This window comes from Columba livia, chromosome 3, assembly GCF_036013475.1.
Source record: "Columba livia isolate bColLiv1 breed racing homer chromosome 3, bColLiv1.pat.W.v2, whole genome shotgun sequence".
In the NCBI taxonomy this organism is placed as follows: domain Eukaryota; kingdom Metazoa; phylum Chordata; class Aves; order Columbiformes; family Columbidae; genus Columba; species Columba livia.
In genome coordinates, this window is record NC_088604.1 from 591955 (window position 1) to 609180 (window position 17226).

General features: G+C 53.7%; 1 protein-coding gene across 2 annotated transcripts in view; it reads left to right on the forward strand.

Annotated features, from left to right (window-relative positions):
- ASXL2 (ASXL transcriptional regulator 2) overlaps positions 1 to 17226 on the forward strand; it is a 101334-nt gene that overhangs the window by 69660 nt on the left and 14448 nt on the right. For both annotated transcript variants that reach the window (XM_065055405.1, XM_065055406.1), the window contains 3 exons: positions 7307 to 7469; positions 12986 to 13126; positions 14505 to 14668. In XM_065055405.1, coding sequence (XP_064911477.1) covers positions 7307 to 7469; positions 12986 to 13126; positions 14505 to 14668 — 468 coding nt within the window. The remainder of the gene's footprint in view (positions 1 to 7306; positions 7470 to 12985; positions 13127 to 14504; positions 14669 to 17226) is intronic.

Here is a 17226-nt window from a genome sequence, read left to right on the forward strand (position 1 = left end):
GTACAGGGGAGCTGGGCCCGGTACAGGTGAACAGGGCCCTTTGCAGGGGAGCAGGGCCCGGTACAGGGGAGCAGGGCCCGGTACAGGGGAGCAGGGCCCGGTACATGAGAGCAGGGCCCGGTGCAGGGGAGCAGGGCCCGGTACAGGGGAGCAGGGCCCGGTACACGAGAGCAGGGCCCGGTACAGGGGAGAAGGGCCCGGTACAGGGGAGCAGGGCCCGGTGCAGGGGAGCAGGGCCTGGTACAGGGGAGCTGGGCCCGGTACACGAGAGCAGGGCCCGGTACAGGGGAGAAGGGCCCGGTACAGGGGAGCTGGGCCCGGTACAGGGGAGCAGGGCCCGGTACAGGGGAGCTGGGCCCGGTACGGGGGAGCAGGGCCCGGTGCAGGGGAGCAGGGCCCGGTACAGGGGAGCTGGGCCCGGTACAGGGGAGCAGGGCCCGGTACAGGGGAGCTGGGCCCGGTACAGGGGAGCTGGGCCCGGTACAGGTGAACAGGGCCCTTTGCAGGGGAGCAGGGCCCGGTACACGGGAGCAGGGCCCGGTACAGGGGAGCAGGGCCCGGTGCAGGGGAGCAGGGCCCGGTACAGGGGAGCTGGGCCCGGTACACGAGAGCAGGGCCCGGTACAGGGGAGCTGGGCCCGGTACACGAGAGCAGGGCCCGGTACAGGGGAGCAGGGCCCGGTACGGGGGAGCAGGGCCCGGTGCAGGGGAGCTGGGCCCGGTACAGGGGAGCAGGGCCCGGTGCAGGGGAGCAGGGCCCGGTACAGGTGAACAGGGCCCTTTGCAGGGGAGCAGGGCCCGGTACACGAGAGCAGGGCCCGGTGCAGGGGAGCAGGGCCCGGTACAGGGGAGCAGGGCCCGGTGCAGGGGAGCAGGGCCCGGTACGGGGGAGCAGGGCCCGGTGCAGGGGAGCAGGGCCCGGTGCAGGGGAGCAGGGCCTGGTACAGGGGAGCAGGGCCCGGTACGGGGGAGCAGGGCCCGGTGCAGGGGAGCAGGGCCCGGTGCAGGGGAGCAGGGCCTGGTACAGGGGAGCAGGGCCCGGTGCAGGGGAGCAGGGCCTGGTACAGGGGAGCAGGGCCCGGTGCAGGGGAGCAGGGCCTGGTACAGGGGAGCAGGGCCCGGTGCAGGGGAGCAGGGCCTGGTACAGGGGAGCAGGGCCCGGTACACGAGAGCAGGGCCTGGTACAGGGGAGCAGGGCCCGGTGCAGGGGAGCTGGGCCCGGTGCAGGGGAGCAGGGCCCGGTGCAGGGGAGCAGGGCCTGGTACAGGGGAGCAGGGCCCGGTACGGGGGAGCAGGGCCCGGTACGGGGGAGCAGGGCCCGGTACGGGGAGCTGAGGGATGCTGCGCCCGTGGCTGGGTATGATGGCAGAGGTGGTTGTCCCCAGACCGGGGTTCCTTACCCGTGTGCATACACATGAGCCAAGTTTAGCACACAGGGACGAGACGAGTTTATTACAGATCTGCTCAAGCCTGGGTGCTGGAATGAAGCCAGCACACCAGAAAGTAACAACCATTATACACAGACTCTTATCGCACTCAGGGCAGTCCTAAAGAGCCAATTGGTTACGTATTTACATATAGCATTACATAATCCTTTCGGCGTATAGTGAGCAGTGTTGAGCCGAAGGACGCTTTATCCAGCAGTCTGGAGCTGTGTTGAAGCAAGACTCACCTGGTTGTGCGGTTCAGAATGTCTAAAGCTGCAAGGTCAGTGTTGTCTGTAGTGTGTGATCAGGTGTTCTGCAAGTCACTCTTTGCTATACGGGTGGACTGACCTAAACCTGAAATTATTTATATATCTTTAGGGTAGCAATTGCAGGTAAGATTCATTCTTTTATGTGCCAAGGACAACGAGCTGGGTCTGGTACGGGGGAACTGTAGGATGCTGGACCTGGTGTGAGCTGGGCTGTTATAGGATGTATGGAGGAGCTGGGCTGTTATAGGGTGTATGGAGGAGCTGGGCTGTTATAGGATGTATGGAGGAGCTGGGCTGTTATAGGGTGTATGGGGGAGCTGGGCTGTTATAGGGTGTATGGGGGAGCTGGGCTGTTATAGGGTGTATAGGGGAGCTGGGCTGTTATAGGATGTATGGGGGAGCTGGGCTGTTATAGGGTGTATGGAGGAGCTGGGCTGTTATAGGGTGTATGGAGGAGCTGGGCTGTTATAGGGTGTATGGAGGAGCTGGGCTGTTATAGGGTGTATGGAGGAGCTGGGCTGTTATAGGATGTATGGGGGAGCTGGGCTGTTATAGGATGTATGGGGGAGCTGGGCTGTTATAGGATGTATGGGGGAGCTGGGCTGTTATAGGGTGTATGGAGGAGCTGGGCTGTTATAGGGTGTATGGAGGAGCTGGGCTGTTATAGGGTGTATGGAGGAGCTGGGCTGTTATAGGATGTATGGGGGAGCTGGGCTGTTATAGGGTGTATGGGGGAGCTGGGCTGTTATAGGGTGTATGGAGGAGCTGGGCTGTTATAGGGTGTATGGAGGAGCTGGGCTGTTATAGGGTGTATGGAGGAGCTGGGCTGTTATAGGGTGTATGGGGGAGCTGGGCTGTTATAGGGTGTATGGAGGAGCTGGGCTGTTATAGGGTGTATGGGGGAGCTGGGCTGTTATAGGGTGTATAGGGGAGCTGGGCTGTTATAGGGTGTATAGGGGAGCTGGGCTGTTATAGGGTGTATGGAGGAGCTGGGCTGTTATAGGGTGTATAGGGGAGCTGGGCTGTTATAGGATGTATGGGGGAGCTGGGCTGTTATAGGGTGTATGGGGGAGCTGGGCTGTTATAGGGTGTATAGGGGAGCTGGGCTGTTATAGGATGTATGGGGGAGCTGGGCTGTTATAGGGTGTATGGAGGAGCTGGGCTGTTATAGGATGTATGGAGGAGCTGGGCTGTTATAGGGTGTATGGGGGAGCTGGGCTGTTATAGGGTGTATGGAGGAGCTGGGCTGTTATAGGGTGTATAGGGGAGCTGGGCTGTTATAGGATGTATGGGGGAGCTGGGCTGTTATAGGGTGTATGGAGGAGCTGGGCTGTTATAGGGTGTATGGAGGAGCTGGGCTGTTATAGGGTGTATGGAGGAGCTGGGCTGTTATAGGGTGTATGGGGGAGCTGGGCTGTTATAGGATGTATGGAGGAGCTGGGCTGTTATAGGATGTATGGGGGAGCTGGGCTGTTATAGGGTGTATGGAGGAGCTGGGCTGTTATAGGGTGTATGGGGGAGCTGGGCTGTTATAGGGTGTATGGGGGAGCTGGGCTGTTATAGGGTGTATGGAGGAGCTGGGCTGTTATAGGGTGTATAGGGGAGCTGGGCTGTTATAGGGTGTATGGAGGAGCTGGGCTGTTATAGGGTGTATGGGGGAGCTGGGCTGTTATAGGGTGTATGGAGGAGCTGGGCTGTTATAGGGTGTATGGGGGAGCTGGGCTGTTATAGGGTGTATGGGGGAGCTGGGCTGTTATAGGGTGTATAGGGGAGCTGGGCTGTTATAGGATGTATGGGGGAGCTGGGCTGTTATAGGGTGTATGGGGGAGCTGGGCTGTTATAGGGTGTATAGGGGAGCTGGGCTGTTATAGGATGTATGGGGGAGCTGGGCTGTTATAGGGTGTATGGAGGAGCTGGGCTGTTATAGGATGTATGGAGGAGCTGGGCTGTTATAGGATGTATGGGGGAGCTGGGCTGTTATAGGGTGTATGGAGGAGCTGGGCTGTTATAGGGTGTATAGGGGAGCTGGGCTGTTATAGGATGTATGGGGGAGCTGGGCTGTTATAGGGTGTATGGAGGAGCTGGGCTGTTATAGGGTGTATGGGGGAGCTGGGCTGTTATAGGATGTATGGGGGAGCTGGGCTGTTATAGGGTGTATGGAGGAGCTGGGCTGTTATAGGGTGTATGGGGGAGCTGAGCCTCAATGATCCCCATACTTCCAAGGGGGTTATTGAGAATATGAGCCAGGCTTATGACAAATTGAGTGAGACCTGGACAGTCTGGAGAGCTGGGCGGGGAAAAATTTAATGAAATAGAACAAGGGCAAGTGTGGAGTCTTGAATCTGGGCAGGAACAACCCCAGGTTCCAGTGTAAGTTGGGGAATGACCTATTAGAGAGCAGTGTAGGGGAAAGGGACCTGGGGGTCCTGGGGACAGCAGGGTGACCATGAGCCAGCACTGGGCCCTTGTGGCCAGGAAGCCAATGGTACCTGGGGTGGGTTAGAAGGGGGTGGTCAGTAGGTCAGAGAGGTTCTCCTGCCCCTCTGCTCTGCCCTGGTGAGACCACACCTGGAATCTTGTGTCCAGCTGTGGCCCCTCAGTTCCAGCAGGACAGGGAACTGCTGGAGAGAGTCCAGCGCAGCCACCAAGATGCTGGAGGGAGCGGAGCATCTCCCGTGTGAGGAAAGGCTGAGGGAGCTGGGGCTCTGGAGCTGGACAAGAGGAGACTGAGGGGGGACTCATTCCTGGGGATCAATATGGAAAGGGGGAGTGTCAGGAGGATGGAGCCAGGCTCTTCTGGTGACAACCAGGGACAGGACAAGGGGCAATGGGTGCAAACTGGAACACAGGAGGTTCCACTGCAAGAGGAGAAGCAACTTGTTGGGGGTGAGGGTGGCAGAGCCTGGCCCAGGCTGCCCAGGGAGGTTGTGGAGTCTCCTTCTGTGCAGACATTCCAACCCGCCTGGACACCTTCCTGTGTAACCTCATCTGGGTGTTCCTGCTCCATGGGGGGATTGCACTGGATGAGCTTTCCAGGGCCCTTCAGCCCTGACATTGTTTGATTCTGTGAAAATGGTGAAGGACGTAGCATGACGAGGAACAATACGTGTAAGTGGAAGGGTCCAAGGAGAAAGGAGAAGGTTTATCCCCGCAAGGCCAGTTTGGCAGTGAGCAGGTTCCAGCGCTTGTGTCGTCTCCAGCCTCGGAGGGTTCCAGGACCCAACTGGCCAGAGCCCTGTGCCCCGGGGAGGCCAAGCTGGGCCTGCTCTGGGCTGGACACGGGACTGGACACCAAAAACCCTCAAACGCTTATAGCAGAGAACGTAAGTGCGAAGCTGACACAGTTTATAAGAGGTATCTAATGAAGGGTTGTTCCCTTGTCCTCCCACACGTGCCTCAGCCACCCTGGCGTGGGCACCGCTGCACAGTGACAGCTGAGGTGACACCGAGCAAAAGCAGAATTGTTTTACCTAAGCAGAGAAAAACGCAGCAATTGAATGGCAAACAGAATGGGTGAGCTGAATGCACCAAACCTTAAATATTTGAAGTGATTTGCGTAACGCAGCCATGGGATTCACCCAGCCCCAGAGGGTGCTAGTGATCTCTGCCTTCTGGTTCTGTCTTGGCATTCGCTTTGGCTGCAGTTCATCTTCAAACCAGAAAGAGTTTGTAAAACCTTGCTTGAACTTGCCTATGGATTCTTGTTATTCGTAGGAATGCCAGGTCTCTTTTTATCTCTTTTTTTAAGCTTTTCATCTCAAGAACAGGGGCTCATTGTGCACTGCAGAGGATTCTTCCCCTTACTGATTTCAATGTTGCGGAGCTTCAGATTGGCCAATTTTGTTTTCATCACTTTAAGCCTGTGGTAGAAGTGCCTAAGTAAGAATTCTTTAATAAATTGGAAAACAGGAATCTAGCGTGTCCGTTCATGATCCGTGTCCTCCTGTGGCCAGTCTCCCTCGTTTGTGTCTCTACAAACGGGAAGTCAGTCTGTCGTTGTTCTCCTCATGTGGCAGATTCTGCTGGTTCATGCATATTTTTATTCTCTCTCCTTGTTCCAACTCTATTATTATTGTTGATATTGGTATTATCATTGTTGGTTTTATTATTAGTGTTATTATTGTTATTTTAAGATACTGGTCATCTCTAGTTAGCAATCCCACTCATTTGTGTATATGCAGCACAATATTTGCCATTGCTTCCCATTTTGAAATTCCAGGGTATACTTGATCTGTCATAATTTATTGTGCTGTTAGGTTTACCTGGGTCTGGATTTGAGTGTTTGAAAACGGGCACTTTGGGTAGATGCTGCAGATGAACGGAGCTGCCGCCTTCCCGGCTCAGCCCCCGCGCCTGTCGGGCTGTGTTACAGTCACATTGACAGTCTTTTCGGGTGCCTGTTGGGCTGTGTTACAGTCACATTGACAGTCTTTTCGGGTGCCTGTTGGGCTGTGTTACAGTCACATTGACAGTCTTTTCGGGTGCCTGTTGGGCTGTGTTACAGTCACATTGACAGTCTTTTTGGGTGCCTGTTGGGCTGTGTTACAGTCACATTGACAGTCTTTTTGGGTGCCTGTCGGGCTGTGTTACAGTCACATTGACAGTCTTTTCGGGTGCCTGTCGGGCTGTGTTACAGTCACATTGACAGTCTTTTCGGGTGCCTGTCGGGCTGTGTTACAGTCACATTGACAGTCTTTTTGGGTGCCTGTTGGGCTGTGTTACAGTCACATTGACAGTCTTTTTGGGTGCCTGTTGGGCTGTGTTACAGTCACATTGACAGTCTTTTCGGGTGCCTGTCGGGCTGTGTTACAGTCACATTGACAGTCTTTTCGGGTGCCTGTTGGGCTGTGTTACAGTCACATTGACAGTCTTTTTGGGTGCCTGTTGGGCTGTGTTACAGTCACATTGACAGTCTTTTTGGGTGCCTGTTGGGCTGTGTTACAGTCACATTGACAGTCTTTTTGGGTGCCTGTCGGGCTGTGTTACAGTCACATTGACAGTCTTTTCGGGTGCCTGTTGGGCTGTGTTACAGTCACATTGACAGTCTTTTCGGGTGCCTGTTGGGCTGTGTTACAGTCACATTGACAGTCTTTTCGTAAACAAAATATTTATTTTCTTCCCTTTGGTGTTTTAGTCTTTGTTACTCTCTTAATTAAAAAAGTCCTTCCTAGTGGGTAGTGTTTCCATTAAAGGTTTTTGGTTAAGTTGCTCCTTGCTTCTCTAGGAGACGGAAATGAATTACACGATGGTACTTTCACGTTGAAGTTATTTGTATAATTATTCTTGAACCAACTCCAGATGTGGAATCCTGTCTCTTTGCATTCTCTAGGGATCGTTTTTTACATGGAATGACACAAGTTAAGATGTTCTGCAGCCATTAACGTTTTGCTGTAGATGCAAAGGTAGGAGATGTGTCTGCTGGTGCATTTAAACAGGCAGGATCAGCGTCCTACCCGAACAGAACGTGCTTCACAGGTTTTGAACTTTTGACATAGTTAGAATCAGAACCCAACTATCGGTTGCCGTACAACAAGCGGTTTGTTCTGTGTGCTAATGATTGCTGAGGGTATTTTGCACTTCCCTTGGTCACGTTGTCCTGTCTCCTGCGCAGGCCCTGAAGCAGCAGCAGAAGCAGCAGCAGCAGAAGCAGCAGAAGCAGCAGCAGCAGCAGCAGCAGCAGCAGCAGCAGCAATGCCGCGCCGCCATGCCCACCAGCCAGCACGCCCTGCTCAAGGCCGTCAAGGCGGCCGCTGACTCCGCACCCGCAAAATCTGGTACGTGCGGTGAGGCTCCTGTGCTTGCTTGGCCTGTCGTTCTCTTCAACCCACCCGTTTTTGTTCTTAGGGGATGAGAGAAGAAAGCGCTCTTTTCCCACCGTGTTCTTTTTGTTTCTGAAAGAGTCTAGCTTCTGTTTTCCCAGCTTTGATCTTATTAGGAAAGCAATCAGTTAAGAATAGATCCTGAAGAGGTCTTGTTGTGCCATTGTCTGGTTACAAAGCTTTTCTGTGATAAATGACTTCCCCGGGAGGTGCCTGCACGCTGTGGTCAGGTACTTCCCATGGCAAAGCAAATTAGGTGGTGCTTTTCTTAGTACTTCTTTTTTTCCAAAGGGGCGTCTCACCCTGCAGTGTAGTTTCATGTCTTGTTCCCAAGATGTGTGTTCTGCCCTGAAAGCCTTCACAGAACCACAGAGTGTCCTGAGCTGGAGGGACCCACAGGATCATGGAGTCCAACTCCTGTCCCTGCACAGGACACCCCACAGGTCACCCCGTGTGTCTGAGGACGGTGTCCAGTCTCTTGTTGAACACTGTCAGGTTGGGGCCGTGACACCTCCCTGGGGAGCCTGTTCAGTGTCCAGCACCTCTGGGGAAGAACCTTTTCCTCATGTCCCACTGACCCCCCCGGCACATCTGCTGCCGTTCCCTGGGCTCTGTCACTGGTCACTAAAGAGAAGAGTTTGGCGCCTGCTCCCTTGTGAGGAAGCTGTCACCACAATGAGCTCTCCTCTCAGTCTCCTCCAAGCTGAACAAAGCTCCATGTTTGTACGGACTGATTTTTGTGTCATACAGGTAAATGACTGTGTGGGCTGACACCATTGTTATTTTATCAATCTGAAACCGTTACCAGGAGCGGCTCTTGTACCGTCTCCCAGGTCAGCGAACACCAGTTTGCTTTGGATCGTGGTTGTGGCAGGAAACAGAGCAGCAGGGCTGTGACATCGGGCACACTGTCCAGCGCTGCCGCAGCCCGTGCGTTGGGAGGCTGTAAAAGCGGAGTAGGAGTGTAGAAGCGCTCAGGGACCTCCCAAGCAGGAGGGGCTCAGGATCGCTTGGGCCGGTGGGATGTTCTTCAGTGGGTTTGCCTGACCTGGGGAGTGGGCAAGTTGACTTTGTTGGTGCCTTGTGGCAGACGCCACACTGTAAAAACTACTCGGTTTTGTTTGGTTTGAGCCGGGCTCCTTCTGCTTCTATTTGTGTCCTTCTAATTATCAAACAGGCGATGAACAACTAGTGTTTGTTCAACAATTTTGCCGCTTGTGGCTTCTGTACACATCTCTGTTTCAGTCTGAAGAGCAGTACCGTACGATCTCATTCCTCATGTGGAAAGCTCTGTTATTTTTGCAGTCAAGAATGAAAACTGTACATGATATTCAGGGTGCAGGTGCATTCTGAATCTGTTTAGCATCATTTTGGTGTTCTGTGTACCAAAGGAAAATTTGTCATGATGAGAATAATCAGCCACTGGAATAATCTCCCCAGGGAAACTGTGGATTTCCCAACATGGGACACATTGAAGATTCAGCTGGACAGGGCTGAGCCAGCTTGGCTAGACCAGGCTTTGCCAAAGAAGGTTGGGCCGGGTGATCCTTGAGATCACTTCCAACCTGGCATTCTACCATTATATTTTGTTCATCTTTTCTTAACAGTTCCTAATGTTCACTTTGCTTTTGTTGACCCCACCAAAAGCAGGCGTTTTCCTACAACTGTTGAGATTCCAAGACTCTTTCCCGAGTTGTCATTTCCTATTTTAGGGCCCAACACTACGTCTTAAGGTTAGGGGAGTTCTTTTTGTACATCACTCCACGTTTCTGTACAGGGAATTGCATTCTTTTTTCACTCAGCCGTTCTTTGTCACTACGTCCGCGTGCCGCTGTAACGGGGAGGGGGCTGTTGGCACCTGAGAAGGACACGGGATTTTGGCAGGCAGGGTCGGTACACGTGGTTTGGAGCCAGAGCAGTGCTGTTGCGTACAAGAGGAAAAGCGGCCTGGCTTCCAGAAAGCAATGACCTCCTCCTCCGCTTCGCAGTGCTGACCCCGCTCCTGTTCCCCTGCAACACGCACAGGCCCCGTCTGGTGAAGCTGCGTCTACTTCCGACGCTCTTATTGCCCATCTGCTGCACTAATTACGGTGGGTGAAATGCTGCACTATCTGTCAAACTCAGACACTTCTGAGATGGAAATTCCCTCCCTCTCGGCAATTACCCTCTTTTCCATCATCCACCCTTGATGTACTCGACTGGTCCTGGTTCATCTCAGGAGGACGATGCTCATGAAGATGTTAGTGTTGAGGAAGACGAGGAAGACGCAGCCGGAACCTCGCTCTGAAGGGCTCCTGTCGGGTGTTCTCTTGCGGATGGAGCAGCTGAGGCTGGCGGTTGTGACACCCACACAAAGAGAGAGAAAGCAGTCAGATCACAATGAATTACACCTCCGATCCCAAATCCTCAGCTATTTTCAATCTTCTTAAAAATGACTTTTTGGTAAAGATGGGTAGTATGGAACCGTTACCTTACCGAACTGTTTCCCGCGCCACAGCTCCTCCCCATTCTGAGCAGCCGGTCCTTCAGCCCTCGAGCCCGCGCTCAGACGAGGAGCAGCGGCGTGTGGGGGGAGCAGGGCTGCGTCTCTGCTGAGTTACCCATTGCCGTGGGGCCGGGTACAAGAAGTGGCCCTCGGTCAGTCTGTTCTGCGAAATCCCTCGGCATGGCCCGTGTCCAGCCCCGGCCAGATGTGGTTCCCTGTGAGTGATCTGAACGTGGCCAACCCCGCCGTGACACGGAAAGCACCAGGACGTGGCCGCGGCCGCATTGGGCCCCTGTTCTCGGGGCTAGGGGGGTACCCCATGTCACCTGGCTGTTTGCTGGTGTGGAAGCAGCCAGAGGACTGTACGACAGCAATAGGACAGTATCGGCATGAAAAAGACGTTGCTCTTGGTTATTCTTCACGGAATGATGTGAATGTCTGGCTGAAATGCAGTGGTCAGGTTGGGAAATGTCAGAGCCAGCAGAAACTGGGTGTTTTCCTCCGTCTGTTCCAAGAGATGCTGTTGATGCAAAGACCAAAAACTCCCAGCAAGTCTTGCCCCTCCTGCTTTATTAGCTTCAGCCTTACCATGTTTTTCTTTGTCTCTAATCAGAATCTTTTCTTGCTTCCTTGGGTTTAAACCTGAGATTTCCTGGCCATGGACACAGTGCAGGTTATTTGATTTCCTTTCTCTACCACCTTTCACGTAACGGGAGATGTTTCCTCATCTCATGCTGATTTGCTTTAGTATAAAATTCTTTCTGTGTTTTAGTGTGTTTGTTATTCTCCCTTTCCAAAGAGCTCTAAACAAATCTGAACCCAAACGAGACCAGCCTGTCCAGGCTTGCCGGTTATTTACTGCTGGAATGTATCTGGTAACATCTGGTCAGGCATACGCAGGGTTACGGAACAGGCACGTTTGTCGTGGGACTCGGTGCATCGCTTAACAGCAGAGTAGGGACTGACGAGCTGATGAGATTTCCTGATATTCCCAGCCAGCTTCGTAGTTCAGACCCTTTCAAAAAGGGTAAGAGGAAAAAGGTCAATATCTTCCTGATTGTTTGAATTTCAGCCCTAAGATGTGCTTGTGCCCTTTGGGGTGCAATGTTGGCCTTTCTTTGTTCTAAAGAATCTCCCACAATCTTCATTTCTGGAGTGGAGTGGAGTGGAGTGGAGTGGAGTGGAGTGGAGTGGAGTGGAGTGGAGCATCTCCCGTGTGAGGAAAGGCTGAGGGAGCTGGGGCTCTGGAGCTGGACAAGAGGAGACTGAGGGGGGACTCATTCCTGGGGATCAATATGGAAAGGGGGAGTGTCAGGAGGATGGAGCCAGGCTCTTCTGGTGACAACCAGGGACAGGACAAGGGGCAATGGGTGCAAACTGGAACACAGGAGGTTCCACTGCAAGAGGAGAAGAAACTTGTTGGGGTGAGGGTGGCAGAGCCTGGCCCAGGCTGCCCAGGGGGTTGTGGAGTCTCCTTCTGTGCAGACATTCCAACCCGCCTGGACACCTTCCTGTGTAACCTCATCTGGGTGTTCCTGCTCCATGGGGGGATTGCACTGGATGAGCTTTCCAGGGCTCTCCAACCCCTGACACTGCGTGGTTCTGTGAGCTGGTAGAGAGAGGCTTTGTAAGGACGGGTGGGCTCCCCAGGACCTTGGGTTCAGCTCATGCGGTCCCGTGGGCTGGTGTTGGTAGAGACGACTTTCTTGGCCCGTCCTCCCCAAAGAGCCGATGTCTCCCCAGACCATCGCCCAGCCCGGGGAGCTCTGCTGCCTGAGAGGTTGTGTGGGACGGAAGGAAATGACGGATGGAGCTCATTTCATGGGTGCTTTCAGGAAACCGTGCTCCCTGGCTTTGGCTGTGGCTTGTTCGTCTGGTTTAGGACAGGAACAGTGTGTGTTTATACAGCCCCAGCTAGGCTGGACAGTGGTCTCTGTAAAAGCTGCATCATGAGCGGTGTTCGTATGGTTTTGTCAGCACCCAGGGAGTCCTTTTCCCCTCCTGCCTGTGTGAGAGCGATGGAAACAGCTCACAGCTGGACAGCGGGATATATTGAGGTGGAAAAGTAAATTAAACATACAAGCGGAGAGCGAGCGATACTGTGACAAAGGCAGGCAGTAATTGCACGCTTCAGGAATGCGTTTGCTCCGAAGTGGAACTGCCAGGGCAAGAAGGAGAAGGAACCAGGCAGAGCAAGGGAGGCAGATGGAGGACAAAGCTGGCACGGACTGGACGAAGGAAGTGATTAGTGCCAGTCGTTAATCAGAGCCAGCATTCGGCTGGTTTGTGACTCCATCACGTGTACGGCGGAGTTTCTCTTTTGAGGGCTGGGACTCCAGAGCCTTTCCATACCTGAGTGAGTACCTGTGGTCACGCTAAACCCAAGGAGAACAGAGGGAAGAGCAGCTCATGTTCTCGTTCATCTGAGTGCAGCAGAGGGGGCGAGGAGACAGGGGAACACCGCCGTACAAAAGAGACGTGGGTGGCGGTGATTCGTACGGAGAAATCGTGGTGCTGAAATCTGTCTAGTTTGGCTAAGGGGTGACTTTGGGGGAGGACGTGGAAATGTCTCTGGAGTATTTGAAAGAGGAGGAGGAATTACCGAGGGTGGTCTAAAAGAACAGGGGCGACAATAGTAGGTTCAAATTTAGAAAGCACACAGAAAGTCTGAAGAGATTTTTTCTGACGGTGAACTCTTAACAGAAACTAAAGCTGCCTCTGAAAGGGAGGTTTAACAAGACCATTGCTGGAAATAAGATGGGACTAACTGGGGAACAGACTCAAAGCATGAGCGAAATGGCTGTTGGTCCCTTGGAGGCAGTGTCACCACCGCAGTGTCACCGCTGCTGCCGCAGTGAAGGACTGTCAGTGTCCCAGAGCACGGGATGGGGATCCGCGCGTTAACCTTTCTTCCAGTCCAAGCAGATGTGTCTTGTCAGATTTCCGTGTCCATCCCTGTGTTTAACCGTCTCCATTTCCTGCGCAGCTTGGGACGGAAAGCAGTCGGATGGGCGGTCGAGCAGCCCTCACAACTCCACCTCCAGCTCCTCTCCCTCTGTGAAGCTGGAAAACTCCTTGCCAGGGCTGGGCAAGAAGCCGTTCCAGAGATCCGACAGGCTCCATGCAAGTAAGAGAGTTGTTCTGCTTACAGAGATTTGGTTGCTCTGATAACAAACAAAAGCCTAAGCAGCAAAATTGAGTAAAATGTGTCATGAATTCCATTGCAAAAGTGGCTTCTGGACAACTCTGGAAGGTACTGCCTAGTATGCAGGGTGAATTAGGATAAACAATTTAAACCCTACATATGCAAAGATGCAAATGAGCCTCTTCTTATTTCTTATCAGGGGTTCCTACCTGTGAATTTGCAGCTTGCTGTTTGAGAAGCAAAAAAGGACTTGCATTATTTAGCAGGCTTTGTGATGTGCTTAAGACACTTTGATAAACATTAAAAAGAAAAGAGGAATTCCTTCCCAGATCTTCATCCTTCAGACCCTTCTGATTCCTGGGGGTTGGGTCTCAGCCTCCCCGCCCGCTGCGGTTTCTCTCACTCACCCCGGTGGCTGCACCTCGGGGACCTGAGCCCATGCTGGGTCTCTGATCACCCCAGATCGCCCTTGTTTGCTGGAAACGGGCGTTGTCGGGACACGTTCCATTGGTCCCCTCTAATGAGGAAATTCTGTAACTTCAGTAGATTATAAACCTGCTGAGCCATTTTCTGAGTCACTTCTAATAGTGCAAACTGCCTCTGATGAAACATTTATTTCGTTAGGTACCGTTACCTTAAAAACAATTGCTGTCATGCCTGTAGCCAGGGCGAGCAGTCTGTCTAAATGTCACCCGTTTTGCTAATAACACTCTTCAATCTCAGCTTTGAAACACATGGGGTTTTGCCAGCACCAGACAGGGAATGCCCCCGAAGGAAATAAAGCAGAGATGCTTTCCGCATGATCCTTCTCTGAATCTGCAGCACACACCTGGCGCTGGCTGCAGCGTCAGGGCTCGTGTTGGACGTTGCCTTTCCAGCACAGCGAAGGAGAGAACAGTTGCACATGTTTACAGTTTGTCTGGTGTTGTGGTTTCTACGCAAGCACAATGAGCTGATGAATTTTTCTGAAACGCTTTTGCTGAGAACAAAGTAGGAAAGTCCAAAAAGAAATCCCGAGGCACAAACTGGCCTTAACTGGAGGCTTAAAATAGCAAATTGATGGAGCTAAAAGCAGCTCTAGAACCCTCTGAAAAAGCCTCCGTACCAGTCCCCAGACAGCCAGGTTCCCACAGAAGGGAACCGACATGGGATGCGATAGATTGGGTATGGACATCTTCTGTGCTGGAAAGGGCCTCTCACATTTGGTTTTTAAGTGTATGTGCAAAGGTAAAACGTGTGTTTCGAGTCCAGGTTTGAGATGGACGACTGCGGCGGCGCTTTGAAAACCTCGGGTGCGGTGCGTGCCGGGGAGGCTGTAACCTCCCTGGTCGGGCGTTGCTGACGGCTGTGTTCGTTGCAGGGCAGCTGAAGAGGACCAAGTGTGCGGAGATCGACGTGGAAACTCCGGACTCCATCCTGGTGAACACCAACCTGCGGGCGCTCATCAACAAGCACACGTTCTCGGTGCTGCCCGCCGAGTGCCAGCAGCGCCTGCTGCTGCTGCTGCCCGAGGTGGACCGGCAGGTACGTCAGCCAGCGCCGCCAGCCCAGTCCTGGCTTTGTGTCTCATGGCTTAGACGTTTCCTTCTCTGCACAGTGTAAAAAAAAATGGGGAAATTCCTTGGTAATTCATTCGGGTATTTGCTGCTACCAGAAAAGAAGGATTCCGGTTTGATAAACCCTTTGAGCAGCTCTGTGTTCCCGGCTCTGGTGAGAGCCCCGTTTCTGTTACGCTGGACCTGGGCACAGCCAGGAGTGACAGAGACGCAGTGTTGTCACCATCCTCCTGTCCGTCCTCCCCAGACTCCTCGGTACAGCATGAACCCCGCAGCTTTCAGCCCGGTGCCTCCCCACCCAACGCCTGAACCGCCGCGGCCGTTTGGTTCCAGTGTTCTCGATCCTCTGGACCTCGTGTAGCCGCTGCCACGTTGGGATTTGGTAATGCGAAATCTGAGTGAGTTTACATTGCGTGTCCAGACTGCCGAGGAGACCTGACCTGCTCCAAAGCACCCGTGTCCTGTCCCGACACACACTAGACAGAAGGTTCCAAACGTGCAGGGTCAGCCCTGAGGGCAGTACATTTTTGTGGCTTGTCTGTCCAAGATCCTTTGGTGTGTGAAGAGACAAGTCTGGGCAAGCAGAGAAGCAGGAATGAGTTCATGCGCTCCGGGAGTGGCACAGGAGGAGCAGCGAAGGTTTTCACGAGCTCTTCACTGAACGGTGACAACGGGAACAATGAGCTGAGTGACGAGGGGTAAGAACTGGGCCTGCAGCGCTGAAGGAACAGCTCAGAGCGTCTGTTGGAGAGCCAGTTATTCCAGCTCAGCTGGATCGGATGAATTCCAGCCAAAGGGGCACATGAAAGAGCAGCCTGAAGCAATCGCACCGTACAGCAGTTCCCTTCAGCAGCTGGCGGAAGACCGGGGGGGACACTAAGAGACAAGAACAAATGTTGCACTGGCATGTAAAAGGAGGTAAAAGCACTAAGTTGAGGAAGTGAATTTCATTCTCTTCGTGCTCAGTTCCAGAAGAGCTGTATCTAGAACAAGGACCTTCCCGTGTGTTGTGGTGTCTCCAGCACAGCGGGTTCGGAACCCTGGCATTCTGCCCGCGGGCTGTTCATCCAGACGCCTTGACGATGTGCCTCGGGCATTTGAAATGTTCTTTAGACATCAAAGCTGGCTTCAAGATGCCGCTCCAGGTGGAAATGTTTGGCGTGTCCTGTCTCAGATCTGCAGGTGCCTTGAAGATACTTCCTGTGTGCTGTTCGGGTCAGTGCTGGATGTGTTCACACACCTTGGTCGCCTGCAGGGCTCTGCGTCTCAACTGGTGCCTCCGGGCTCCTCTCATGGAGTGAAAACCCAGTTGGTCCAAGAGCCTGTGCCCAGATCCAGGTGTCGGCTTCAGGACGAGATGAACCGAGTCCCTCCCGGCACTCAGTTGACTCCTCACTATGGACTGTGCTGGGACACGGGTCAGACGCAGATGCTTCCAGCACGGGCGTCCTGTTCCGTGCAGTCACCTCCACCTCGGCGCTGCTCCTCTGGTTCTCCCCAAGCGTCGGTAGCGTGTCAGGCCTGGCAGCAGCACCGGGCTCCACGGCACAGGGAGGCTTTGCAAACACATCCTGCTCCTTTGGAGTTGGGAGGAGTTCTGACATTTTGTGTTGTCTCTTCGATTCTAATCTTCAATCAGCATTCATCAGGGACTTGTTAGTCCAAGGCCAAGCCAATAAATATTTGAAGGAATTGTTTTATAAGTCCTGTGGCCTTTGTAATAACTAGGTATGTGTCAAAATACACGTGATGGAGTTTGCAGCTGGAGTTTACTGGCAAGAACGTCACAGCAGATGGCAAGGCACTTCTGTCCTGACTTCCAAGTTTAATTGTCCTGACATTGAATGAGTGCTGGACTGAGAACAAATTTGGACTAACTGAATACTATTTCTTGGCACCAGAGGACAAATTTTACATTTTGCTGTAGTAAATCTCTAGAGCAGCTCACCACATCAAGTGGGGATGCGTGCTTTAAAAAACATCGCGCTTTGCCGTGGTCGGGAGGAGAAGAGCTGAAGGCGTTGGGCGTGCCGGTTGGGAAAGGCCCCGGTTCTGGCGGTGTGCTGGGCGGTGACTGACCTGAGCTGGCACCGCTGCTGCTGCTGCGGAGCACAGGAGGCGGCTCTCTGCCGGACCTGCACCCTGCGCTGGTTCTGTCCCCGGTCTGGCCCCAGTTCTGGCCCCAGTTCTGTCCCTGGTCTGGCCCCAGTTCTGATCCCAGTTCTGTCCCCAACACGCTGTGCTGCTTCTGTCCCCAGTTGTGTCCCCGCACTCTGCGGCAGTTCTGTCCCCGGTTCTGTCCCCGGTTCTGTCCCCGCACTCTGCGGCAGTTCTGTCCCCGGTTCTGTCCCCGGTTCTGTCCCCGCACTATGCGGCAGTTCTGTCCCCGGTTCTGTCCCCGGTTCTGTCCCCGCACTCTGCGGCAGTTCTGTCCCCAGTTCTGTCCCCGGTTCTGTCCCCGCACTATGCGGCAGTTCTGTCCCCGGTTCTGTCCCCGGTTCTGTCCCCGCACTCTGCGGCAGTTCT